The 13,931-nt window shown below is 37.6% G+C and overlaps 1 protein-coding gene across 5 annotated transcripts in view; it reads left to right on the forward strand.

Moving 5' to 3' along the window:
- The window catches only part of LOC117170223 (pre-mRNA cleavage complex 2 protein Pcf11), a 196,582-nt gene that overhangs the window by 145,734 nt on the left and 36,917 nt on the right, over window positions 1–13,931 (forward strand). For all 5 annotated transcript variants that reach the window (XM_033356838.1, XM_033356840.1, XM_033356839.1 and 2 more), the window contains 3 exons: window positions 2–103; window positions 3,099–4,326; window positions 9,237–9,348. In XM_033356838.1, the coding sequence (XP_033212729.1) occupies window positions 2–103; window positions 3,099–4,326; window positions 9,237–9,348 (1,442 nt within the window). The remainder of the gene's footprint in view (window position 1; window positions 104–3,098; window positions 4,327–9,236; window positions 9,349–13,931) is intronic.

Raw genomic sequence — 13,931 nt, forward strand, 5'->3', positions numbered from 1 at the left:
GTCTCCAGTGACAGTACTTATGTCTCCATCAAATGAAAACACTCAAGAGAAACTTGTAGTATCCAGTGCACTTAGTAAAATTCCAAATACGACTGCAAAACAGGTAAGATTCGATGTAATAATTAATGTTTTGTGTGAGCGGAAGTTTACAATTTTGAACATCGATTATCTGAATATGAATGCAGAATTACTAATTTTATAAATTTATCTCTAAAATATAAAATATTTATATGGTCTATTCTGTCTCTTTAGTAAACGGTCAGCATGGCAATATGCGTACATAAAATTAGGGTCCGTAGTCCGTACCTAAAAGACGTAACACTCTTTAGAAATGGAGCGAGGATAGGGGGGGGGGGGGGGGGGGGGGGGGGGGGGGGGGGGGGGGGGGGAGGTCACTTTGTAGCCAGAACCGGTGGTTAGAAAATGTATTCAAAATAAATATGTAGTCACGATAAATTATTGAATGTCAGCATTTGATACTATAAAAACAATTTAAAAACATTGTAAAATAAAGACTCCCTCTCTCGCTTCCCATGCTGGGGTTGGGAGTTTCCTCAGCTTGCTCCGTGTGTCCCGCTTTGACTTGTGTTTGCCCTCGCCTTCTCCATTGCCTTACGGGTAGCTTCTCCTGCTCTTTTGGTAGCAATGAATCCGATACTGTACAGGACATAGACAAGGTCAAATTTAGCGCTCCCTGTAGCAAAGCTAAGCTGTTTCTGTAAGACCTCTAACTTTTGAATTCCCTCTTCGATTCGCAAATCCATATTACGCCGTCCCTGGCAGAAATGTTTCATGTCGAATACGAACGAATACATACATCTCATCTACGTACTCCGTTGCCTCCTTGCCACTTTTGAAGACTGCGGCCAAATCTCTTCTTCCCTGCAGAGCCCCGCATATGGTTTCTGGTATGGGTAGTGTCAGATTCTTAATGACTCAAACCCCTCCTCCCGCCAAGCTATGTTCCCGGAATCCGCTTTCGCATTACTTCAGGAACATGGGGATAATGCCAATAAGCCGTGCATCGGCTTCCACGAGTTGTCATCGGCAGAAGGGACTAATGCCTCCTTTAGGGCTCGCCAGCCTTCGACCCTGTTTGGAAATCTCTTGTCCTGAAAAAAACAATACGATTATCTGGTGTTAAAAAAATCCTGTCCAGCAATCATTGCTGATCGTTGCGCAGCTTCTTCTGTTCCTCTTTTTTTTGTCGAAGGGTCGACTCAACATAAGACGCCACTGACTCCCAGTATTCTTGGTTGCACAGCATCGTTGTTACTGTGTTCTCAGGAGTGAACACATGCCCAAGAATAGTCTCCAAGTCGTGCTTCTTTTACGTTCATCCATCACATTCAAAGAATGTGTGCTCTACGTTCTCGATTTCCATGGGGCAGTAGTCACAGAACTCATTTTCCTTCCTATTCTGCAGATGTAGATAGGCGTTAAAGTTCCCATGTCCCGTGAGAAACTGGGTGAGGTGAAAATTCACCTCACCATGCATCCCCCCGCACCACGAGGCCACCTCCCCTATTAATCGTACAGTCCATCTTCCTCTGGTATCTGTGCTCCAAGATTGCTGCCATTCTGCAAGAGTTCATATGCTTCTGAAAATTCAACGCATCAGCCCAGATCTCCGTACCATATAGCTAGACCTTGAGTACCACGAGCCCAATATATACATATCACGTATATATACAGAATATACATACAAGTGAGATGTACACATGGGCGCATTTCCCACAAGGAACCAAGGTGAGAGTGGGACTTGCCACAAACGACACCTACCCACTAAAACCTAACTCCTTACCTACAAACCCATTTCCTCGGAACCGCTTTCGCATTACTTCGAGGGCATTGGGATAAGGCCAGCAAGCCGTGCTTCAGCTTCCAACTATTGTCGCCTGCTTGGCGTTCATATATCGCTTCGACACCCAACTAAGATGCTCGCATGGTCCCCAGCAATGCATTGGTATCACACATCGGGTTCGTTGGCTTTTAGCCTCCTGGTTGTGTGTGCTTCTCTAGCTTGAACGTGCGGGAAGCTGCCTCCCTGAAGGCCAAGCACCTCATCGTCTCCGGTAGATGGTCTGTGCGGGGCTTCTCCTGTTTTGTGGCGCAGAGGTAGCACTGCGGTGTGTTTTCACACGCCGCATCCCTATGTCCCTTCTTGCCACACCTACAACAGGACTTCGTTCTGTCAGGGCCTTTGCAGCTTGCTGCCATGTGGCCGAAGCCTAGGCAGCGATAGCAGCGTACCCTCTCTATCTTCTTTGGTACGCGACAGGACACCCACCCCACTTTCAGGTGCCCTGTCGATCTCTCCTCGCATTGATTGTTGCTCTTTCTCATGTGGAAAACAATATTTTATTCCTAAAAGTAGGAAAAGCAAATGAAAAATCCCGGGTTTATAGTTCAAAACTTTTACAAGAATCTGAGTAAGCTATTCAAGCGTAGGATCATATCCAAAGCTGTTAGAGGTGTGCAAAGAACTCGTGGTTCGAGCAAATTGAGTCTGTTAGATTTGGAATTGAGTAGTACCGAGGTATCAAAATATTTTCCACACAAAAAGCCCAATATTTAAAAAAAATTGTTTAGATAATTAAAACATGAAAGTTTTGAACTTGCGAGTAGCTCGAAACTGTTCGCGTTCTCAAAACTTTCGAGTAGCTTGAAATTTCGAGCCAGGTCGAACTCGAGTCGCCTCGAAAGACAGCTGAATCGTCTCAAAGTTTCTAAATTTTTGCACCCTGCTCTTAGATCTATAAAAAGATTTTGTAAAGATGCACAAAGGTTAAATAGATTTATCTGCATTCTGGACATTTTACATCTTCTTATTCAACTATTCAATATTTGTTGAAAGCGGTGCGACAATATGGCATAATTAACCTTAAATGTGAAGCAGCTTCATGTAAGAGACATGCTTAATATTTATTTTCTTCTTTCATAACGAATTATAGGGGGAGAACCATTAATCGAATATAGCCTAATATTGGCTTCATTGTCCTATTATTATGCATGTATCCATGAAACTAAAATTGAAAATTACCGTTTTACAAATAAAAATTAAAAAGAATAATCTAACTGATCATTACTGTCATTAGTTTCCAGCAGCAACAGCTTCGCTTTTGAAAAACGTGGGTACCAGCAATGGCCCCCGAATAGCACCGGCCAGTAGTATTGCAGTAGCATCTGCCAGGCCCATGTTGCGGGATCCCAGGCTAAAGATTTCAACATCGGCACAAGAGCAGAGTACAACTCAAGTGGATCCTCGACATCGAGCAGGAATTACTGGTGAAAAGGAGCCTTGCATGGAGCAGCAAGCGCAAGCAGTGGTCCCAGTCGTCAATACTGTACTTTCAGAGCAATTAAAACAGCAGTTACTTTTGAAGCAGGCTGTTGTAACTAGCTCTCTCAACAAACCTCCGTCGATCGCTGACGGCTCCAATACCTCACTTTTAATCGCTAGTAGTAACAATAATGCTAATTCAAACCTCAACATTAATAATAAAAATTCCAGTGGTAATGCAAATAAAGATGCTGTCTCGCATCGAAAAAGCCAAAAAAAAGAACCCCGATCGTCTAGTAATAGTAGCGGTAACTTAACGGTTAACAATTCCAAAGCAACACAAAACCAGTCCGTTAATAATAGTAGTTCTCCGGTGTCATCAGTGAGTAGTAGAGGAGGCGGAGGAAGCGAGTCCAAATTAAAGGATGCCAAAAGTCCAAAAAATCGTGGCTCTTCAATGTCGGAAAACGACAAATCTTCCGCCTCGTCCCATTCCTCGCATAGAAAATTAGGAAACAAATCTCGATCTAAGCAACCGCATTCTTCTCCGAGCAAGATCCCTAAAATTGACAGAGATTCAAGTCCTGTTAGGTCGAAATCGCGCGAAAAAGAAAACGAGGACAGTTCGCCGTCCTTGCGTGCCTCTCCCCAATCCTATTCCCAATCTTCCAAAAGTCGTAAGAAGATCAATAACTCCAGAAAGCGTAGCCCGAGTCCTTATCGAATTCCCAGACGTAACGAATTAAAGTCCAATACAAGTTCGAGTAGTTCTGGAGGTCTTACCGAGGAGGAACAGTCAGGTTCTTTGATAGTGTCACCTCCGCATCCACCTACGTTTAAAGAAATCAGACCTGCAGCGAGGCAGAGAAATTACGTCAGGCGAAATAGGGAAGGTAGCCCTAGTCCAGAGCCGACTGCATCTCCTGCTCCAAGCCATCAGGCTCTCTCTGTAACACTTCTGGCGTCTTCGAGTAAAGACGAAGATCTTAGGGCTTCGCTTCCAATACAAGTTCCAACAGCCCCTTCCAGCATTTCCGAAAAGAGTGAGTATTGTGTTTTAGAAAAGACAGCAGCGCAAGTTACAATATGTTTTACCTTAAAGATTCGTATTGGCGTGAATCGCCGAGTCATAATAAAGACATCCATTTTTTCAGACGACTAACTTAATATTTCGTGCTTTTCAGAAAACAGCGTTTTTAGTGAATAGTTCACCACTTACGATTTGGATGTACATTTGTACGAGCAACTGTCAACAAAAATTGTCCAACATTGGCTTCAACTGTTTCGAAAGCATGGAACTTTTTGTAAATGTTTTTTGTTACCTGTAAAAAGCTCCTTTTCCATATTTCAATTTTTTGCACCAAAAGATTTTCTTAACGAATATTTTTTAAATCCTTTATTCTTAATAATAATTAAGATAATTAACTTATTTATTGTGTGTTTGTGGGGGGGGGGGTCTAATTATACAGAAAACCATAAAAAAATGTATTCACGAGTTAAGAAAAAACAGAATGACGAAATTTTTCTGAAAATCATTTTTTTTTTTTATAAATTTGCTAGATAGAAAAGAATGTTCAAACTCAAAGTCTTGCCTTTTGAAAATTTCTACAAAAAGTTCCTCTTCTATTTTTTGATGTATTACACCATTCCTAAAATTACTATAGATCCGGTGGAAAATGTTGAGAAATGGAAAAGAAACGTATATGGTACGGGAAAAAACAAATTCCGTAACAGATGAACTAATGAATAAAAGACTTCGTAATACGTGTAACAAAAACTTCACCTTTCGTACTTTTAAAGTTTGTCCAAAGTGGCACTTTTTAGAAAGACGTGCAAGGAAAACTGTAGCGCATGCAAGAATAGGATATAGTTCCTTTTTTCACACTAGTTAATTTTTAACAAACTTCTTAAAGCTTGTTATTTTTTCACATGTTTTCTTAACAAAGATGTAACTTTTTATGCACTTTTTAACCGGTTGACTGGTACGCTTTTTTCCATTTTTCTTGCTAACACAGATAGAAGCGAGTTCTTTTTATAGGGGTAAAATTTTCAACAACGCTGGTAGATAATACATACCATCCGCATGCTACAAACTCGAATTATTTTACTCATTGAGGCTTAGCGACTAATATATTCCAATTTCAGGTACTGAAAATCTTTTGAATATGCAAATAGAGACTTAAAAAACAACCCTATATAAAAAATTCCATGAACAACGCACAAATGATAGTCAAAGTCGTAAACCGCCATACTGGATCTGCCATTTTAGAAAAATGATACATTATTTGATAGTAGATTTGTTATCTGAGACTAAAAAAACTCTTGCTATGAATTTTCATTAAACCACGATTAATTAGAACTTGTACATCGCAAAGGGTTAGAAGTTTATGAAAAAGTTACCATATACGACACCATTTTGAGGAGGCCGCCATTTCGAATTTTTTTCATTCTAATGCTTTAGTCGGATAGAGAACCCCAAAAAATGGTCGTATATAAAATTTCAAGAGAATCGATTGAAAATAAAGAAAGTTATTCAAATTTGTACATTTATGATACATTACCAGAATTGGCACGACTTTTTTGTACATATATGATACATTACCAGCCAACCGGTTAACAAAAGTGTTATGTGACACACGTGCAAATTGCCGGACATTCGACAGTATGTACTGATTACACAAACCTCAAATGATAAGATACCATAAATTTTCAATAATTTATAAATTTAACAGGTATTTCCGGAAAGTATGGGAAAATACTTTTTTTTCAGTAGTCTTGTACAACCTTCAATTTTCAGAACATCTAATTTCTAGTATTCAGAAATTTAAAAAAATTTTTTTTGATTGTTTCTCAAATCGAGAAGTCCCTGTATTTGCACAAAAAATGTCGTGTTTAGCAGGTATATAAAGCACGCATTTATGAATTTTAGAGTACTTGCCCTCGGGTCAGTTTTCGCTCGCTTTTGATTCGCCCACACCTCCGTCTTTATTCCCCTCTGGCTTATACAGCAAACTTCACACTCGTGTGAAACGGCCTACTTGAAATTGGTTCTGTTGGTACTACTGGTAGTACTATTTTAGGTAAAAAAGAAGACATATCTCAAATTCCGTGCTTTCTTAGCATTTTGTGGTAAAGTTGGACAATTTCCGTTGAACTATTGCTCTTATAAATCCGACTGAATTTCGAAACAGATACAAACCTCATTTCAGTAGCCTTTTTCCTCTGTCTTTCATCTTTCCCACGAATTATGATTCCAATTATTAAAAGGCTGTATCTAGGCGTCCATAATTCTGGAATTATGGGGTCCCGAAATTTTGTATAACTAGCAATTTTGCTACATTTTAGCTAATCTACAAACTAAAAGTTATCTGCAGATCGAAAGTCAATTTTTATGTCTTAAAAAAAAAAAAAAAAAAATATTGTGAGTGTAAGTTTGAATAAAAATACCAACAAAAATACCATCTTTAAAATCATTTTTAAAACCAAGCAATATATTTATGAGTAAAAAATTGTGTAATAATTAAGTTTGGCACTTATCATTAGTACAACACTCACGACAACAGCGTTTCTAGTCAGGTACCGTGCATCCTTCTAACGAAAAGTTATTTAATAAGTTCCTTTATACATAATTATTATTATTATTATTATTATTATTATTATTATTATATATTCTAGATTACCCAAAATGTTGCAAAATTGCTAGTCATATCGAATTTCTTGACACTAATTCAAATCAAAGTAAGTATTCTATTCGTGTAAAATTTCTGGACAAATAGCCGTTCCACTGTGTGTAGACTATTTTCCCAGAATTCTAGACGAATAGCCCTTCTGGAATGGGTAGGCTATTTGTTTGGAATTCTGGACGAATGGGCAGTCCGGTTAGGTATTTATCCAAAAAATAATCTATAGTGGAGATACATATTATTAAGTTAATACCCCTAAACTCACTTCTGTTATAGAAATATTTGCGCTCGATTTTTAAATAAACATTTCAAGATCGCGGCTGTTGTCTAATTTAATTTATTTAATATATGTTATATTTTATAAAACAACTGTGTAAGTTTATTTTCTTAATGCATAATATATTTTTGAGTCATATGAATTTGTGTTAGCTCTGAAACTTATTTTCTTACCACTTAAGATTCTTGTATTTATTATCAAATATTTATATGGTTTAATGAAAGTGGAAATTCAGTTGCCATAATAATACATTCTGCTAGTTTCTTTGAAAAGAATCATTTAATGAAAATGATATTAGCATAATTCAGTTCTTCAAGATTCAAATATAACATTGTTCTAAACATTATTATATTTTAGAAATAATTTTTATTTACGAGTATATTCAATTGTGGCTTAAAGGTACTCTAAGGTTCGTATTTAGCCCCTTGACCCGCTCATTGGGGAGTCCATTGTTCTGCCTGAGTCGAGTCCTCTCAGTAAAATCTTCCTTATACTACAGCCTTCCTCAAGCAAGCAGCATTGCTCTGACTCTGCAAGAGCAAGTGTAATTAGAAAAGAGACATTAGAAAGAGAAAGAAAAGACAGTGCAGAACAAGGTAATATTAAAATTGGATACATTTTAAATTCAGTCTTGACACTTTTAACAGATTAACCTACGCCAGACTTGCTCAATCCGAGGAAAGTCCCTGTGAGAACAGATTTTTTGGCAGGAGCGCAGTCTCACCATTATCCTTGGAGAGCCATGGTGGTGGAAGAAGCGTCTTCTCTGTGAGGTCAAGACGCTAAATGCCTCACCGTAGATAGGAAATATCTGTTGAGGTGCCTTAGTGAAATATATTTTATGGATTTGCTCAAAATATTTTAATTTGGGACAATTACGGACTTGACATTTTTGATAGTTTTTACACAATAGAGTGTAAATGTTTTCTGAAAAGTACACTTATTTCGTTGTAAAAAATTAAAGAAGGTTATAGTACAATAAAATATTACAAGTCCAAGCCCAGGTGTGACTTTTTTCTATGCGTAAAAGCCGATGCCGCAAAGGTGTACAGTTTCGTGAATATTACCCATATAAAAAAAATTGTTGACTGTAAAAGATAATTTTGTAATGTATTTTACGCATAAATTCAGTTTTTTCCACTTCAACACGCTTGAGGCGTTAAAAGATATTTATCATTTTCAAAACAATTTAACAGTATCTTCAGCTCGTCAAGAACAAGATTTGCTATTGGCAAATTTATTGCTATAAATTAATTTCTTTCGGCCCATCCTAGTCTACACCTCCAACAACAAACTTTTTTTAGTCTATTGGAATCTATAAAATTGTAATATTACGATTACCTCGTTCTGCACTCTCTCTTCTCTCTCTCTCCTTGTAATTGCATCGGCTATTGCAGAGGAACAGCGATGCTGTTAACTTTGGGGAAGGCTGCAGCCTCAAAAAGTCTCTACTGTAAGGACTCGTCTTCGGCGGAACAATCGACCCCTCAGCGAGCGGGTCAAGGTGCTGGATATGAATCAAATTTAAAAAAATCTTTTTCTCTAAAATTATCAATTCTTTCAATTTATTTAGTTAGCACGGCTTTTTAATTAAATCACCGAAATTGTTTAAATTTAATATTATTTATTAGATTTGTATAAATCTAACTTTAAATTTTACATTAACATTATTTTTTCCTTGAAAAGAAATTTCAGTGTTGGCTACGGATTTCAAGGCATAATTAACTACAATGCATTTATTTTCAAAACCAGGTGTATAAAAATATTAAATTATCTTCAAGAAAGAACTGAATAGACAGTTCAGTGTTACACCAATTTTAATTTGTTGACTTTTAAGCCCGCGATTAATACTGAATTAAAGCGCATTTGCTTTCAATACAAGTCGGTCGGGAAATTACTTTCAAAAGTACACAACGCTTTTCATGCGCAGGTAGTATCAGAACAGTACCACGCGGAATTTTGTAATACATTATTTACTTTGTTTTGTTTGCAGAAGAAGACTTAGACTTACGAGTACTTCCACCAGTTACTGTGAATAAAAGACAAAGCTCCGAACACGTAGAACCATCAATAGCTAAAAAGAGCAAGGTTGAAAAATTTGATGCGTAAGTAGCAATATTATTTTTGTTATCTATTACCACTTTTCAAAGATGCTTGGGTGAAAACTCTATCCGGTTTGCATAGAAACATTGTTCACCTTTTACGTACAATTATGACTGCATTTATCTAATTCGAAGCAGTAATCAATCAGATTCGAGAATTTGTCAGGAATTTTTTACGCCTTTAAAAGTAGGGAAAAATTCGAGAATTTGTGAGCGGATCCGGGAATTGTATAGTCAAAAATTAAATTTTTTACTGCCGCTATAACCAAAAGGGTCCGTATCTGCAACATATTTTTTAATTAGATTATTTGTTAATTCTCTAGATCACCAAGTTTTGTAACGATTTGTACCTATATAAATGTTGATTCGCATTATTTTAAAAATAATATCGATATAAAAAGTTACGTCAATCAGCTTTTTCATCATTTTTATAAGCAAAAAGGCTGTAAAATTAAAAGCATAGGCAAAAAGACGTATGTCGCACTTATTTTGATTTTAAACATTAGTTCACAAGTGTCAAGTTAAGAAAATAAAATGAGTGTGATAAATTTATCAGATTGTTTCATGGATGAAAACGGTTTCCTGAAATTTGAATTGAAAAAGAATGCCTGCGCTCCGACTGATAACGCAGGTGATTGCGATTTGATATTAAATCACTCTCCGAGAAAATGTGTATATTCTAGCATTAACTTAAAAAATAATCTTTTACTAGGTGAAAAAAATTACGAAAAAAATGAAAATAAAATTCGTACGGAGATCAATGACGTGCACAGTAATTCGCCTGGCGAGACAAAGAAAGATATGCATTTGGCCGACATTAACAACAATAGTGCACCGTTTTCAGAACCCGGTCAAGTTGAACACATTGGTTAAAATCAGAACTTTGCAAACTAGTTAATTTTTTAAGTATCTAATTACTAACTTAAACTTTTCTTTTATTTAGAGTTCACAAAGAAAGTTACCATTCGAAAAAGAAAAGCAAAAGCCATTTAAAGAAGCCCCGAAAGAAAAACATGCAAGAAAAATGGCTTTATGCCTACAATAGTAACGATTTTGTTTTAAAAATTTGGAAAATAATAGCAAACATGCTAACGAACTTACCCGGGCTTTTTTTGTAGATCATGACAAAAAAAGTTAATTTGTTAAATTTGAATAATGTGTGTGATACTTAGGAAATTGTATCGATTTTATCAGTGTTCGATTCTCTCGTCTTTTTTCCTACCATAATAAAGATTTTGTATGCAAAATCTGGGGAGTGGTAGCGAACATGCTAACGGACGTCCCCAGACTCTTTTGTGTGGTTTAATTCAAAAAATAAATATTTAATAAATTTGACATGTGTATGTGTGTGTGTTTTGAGGTATTTTGTGTTACAATTATTATTTATGAGGATGGCCGACTGAGAGAGTTTGTCGTAATCGGTGCTCCATCTTTTTGCTAAATTTCGGAATGTTATGAATTACCTATAAGATGAGTTTGGGATTAAGATGTGCCCTTATTAATTCTGCATCTGAGAATACGTGATTGTGCTACATCTCTTGTTTAATTTGGTGCAATTTCTCAAATTAAAAATTCGTAACTCTTATTCTCGTTACCGTATTTCCTTCAATTGTTGCATAACCTAGCTCATGTCTACGTATTTCTATACCTGGACTTAGATTCACCGCCATGGCCTGAACAAAAACACGTCTAAGATTACTCTCTCCGCGGGAAAAATATGCAGGGGTTGCGCATCTAAAGTTGTTCATGCTACATTTTGCTCAGGATCCTCCGCTCCTTACCACCCAGCTTGTGCAGGTCGCTGTGCTACCTTGCCTTCAGGTGCTTACCTCCGTTTCTGTGTTTTTCGACCACCATCTCCAACTCGGGCTTTTGACCTGGAAGACATCAACAGGATAATTCAGTATCCCATCGAAACACTTCAAACTACACTTTAAACGAAGTTATCGAGAGGACAACCAGAAAGTGCTTGACTCGGTTAAATCCATAGAAGAGAAGTTCGATGGACTTCAGGAACGAGTAACTAAAAACGAAAAGGCGCTCGACTGTGTTACTGCCTTGATTCAGGACATAGAAGGTACGCTTGAATCTTTTGATTTAAATAATCATTCTGTACTTGACGAAATTGAGCGTCGCAATGCGAGGAGACGCAACTTGATCCTTTTCGGGTTACCAGAACGTAATCAGATCAACCATCCTGGTGGCCCCACCCCTGAACCTAACCCAACAACTCCTCAAGTCCATGGGTTCCTGGAAAGCGTGTAATCCTCAGCTTCATTGCCAACATTCGAAGCATTCCGCCTTGGCACTTTTTCTTACGATCGGCTTAAACCTAGACCGTTAAAAATCTGTTGATAGGATCAGCGTGCGGCGCAGGCGCTCTTGTACTCGTTCCTTGCTGCAAAGAAGAATATGGAAAAAGAGAAAAAGAAAACAAGTGCATCAACGGAGAAGAATCTGAGCATCTGAATTACCTCAGACAGAACAAAGACGCAGCTTCTACAGATTCAGCAGCTGAAGGAGACACTGAAGGTGCGACAGGAGGCAGGAGAAGTGGATCTAAAGCTCGTGTTCAGGGACAATGTCCCAGTGTTGCTGAGTATACGATCGAAAAAGGCCTAAGTGTTCCTTTTGTGATTTCTCTGATGGCTTACCTACCATAGTCTCTTCTCGTAATCAAGCTCACATATGTAATAGTGTCGGTGAGGCTCTTACACCACCTCAGGCGTTATCTACTGATACTCTCGCATCTCTCTCTAACCTGCTTGATGTCTACTACCAGAACGTGCGGGGTTTGCGTACAAAGCTACCCGAACTAAGAAAGGTAATACCGTCACATACAGCAGATATCATTATTCTTTCCGAAATCTGGTTGCATACTGGCATTGTTAACTCTGAATTAGGTCTAAATAATTTCACCTTGTATAGACTCGATAAAAACTCTCTTAACTAGCAGCCATGAGCGAGGTGGTGGTGTTCTTATTGCTGTAAAAAATAAATTTCATAGTGTATCCATTCCTTGTGACACCAACTCAGTTGAAGTTGTATTTGTTCGTATACGCGTACGAAACTTTTCTTACATCTTTTGCGCCGTTTACTTTCCTCCTCGCTCTGATATTACTAAATATACTGACTTTTGTAATACGCTTGAAAAGATTTCGAATATATTCCCGAGCCACTCAATTCACATTTTAGGCGACTTTAACATGCCTTTCATTCGCTGGAGTAACAATGCCACACTCAGTAATCAGGATACCCCCTTTTTGATTAATATTGATTCCTCCCCTTGTCAAAATGCAATCGCGCAAAATGTGTTCAAAATGCAATCGCTTAATATGTGTTAGATACAATAGACTTTTTAACCCTTTATTAGGAAAACTATATAGTAAATATGCACGGCTCAATGCTCGACCTTATCCTATCCAATTATTATAACTGCTCGTCCTTCCTGGCACCGGATCCTTTGTTACCTTGCGATCCCTATCATCCGCCGATAATTTATGATGTATCTGCTCCTAGTACATCCAGTGAATTGGCAAATAATATTGCGTTTTACAACTTTAAAAAAGCCAACTTCGCACTTATCAACTCTTACTTAGAAAAGGTTGACTGGAAAAATAGTTTCTAATGCGATGACCCTTTCTAATAATAATAATTGTCTCAACTTTGACAAGAAGGAAATTATCGATCGGACTATGAGAATTTTTTAGTCTTGAGGGCGAGGTATAATCTTTTATCGGAGCGTTGCTATAACGAGTACGTGCTCAGAACTGAGAGAAATATCATAGCCAACCCGATATCTTTTTCGAACTATGTTAACGAAACTAGAAATAACTCTTCGATGCCAGCTGAAATATTTTTCGATTATTAAAGAGCAGGCTCTTGTCCGTAGATCGTCGAACTATTTGCCACACATTTTAGATCACTTTACAATCCTACTAACAATTTTGCCTGCATTCATTCGTATGACGATTAAGTTGATCTAAATATTGTCTATGTATCCAGAGACGAAATTAGGGTTAAACTACGTAATCTTAAACAGAATAAGGGCGCGGGTATCGATGGCATCCCTCCTTCTTTTCTAAAGTCTTGCTGCTCGTCACTTACAGAACCTCTTTTCTTAATTTACAACTCCTCTCTGGAACTCGGTTACTTCCCGTATGCCTGGAAAAAGGGAATGATTGTTCCCATCCATAAAGGGGGTGACGAATCTGACGTCACGAACTATAGGTCGATAAAAATCCTTAATTCCATAGCCAAATTGTTTTAAAGTATAATTTATGATAAAGTTTACTTTACGTTTTCTAATTTGTTCTTCGACGAACAGCATGGATTTATAAAGGGCCGCTTGGTCAGTACAAATGTATGCATCTACACTCAATACTTACTGAGTGCACTGGAGAGTAGCGGGCAAGTGGATTCCGTCTACACAGCTTTCTCTAAGGCTTTTGACAAAGTGGATCACTATATCCTAATTTCCAAACTAAGATCCTGTGGTGTCTAAAGTAATATAGTTGATTGGATAGCATCTTATCTGCATAATAGAACACAAGTTATCAAGATAAATGGTCATCTATCCAGCGAAA

The sequence above is a fragment of the Belonocnema kinseyi genome, chromosome 3 (assembly GCF_010883055.1).
Source record: "Belonocnema kinseyi isolate 2016_QV_RU_SX_M_011 chromosome 3, B_treatae_v1, whole genome shotgun sequence".
Classification (NCBI taxonomy): domain Eukaryota; kingdom Metazoa; phylum Arthropoda; class Insecta; order Hymenoptera; family Cynipidae; genus Belonocnema; species Belonocnema kinseyi.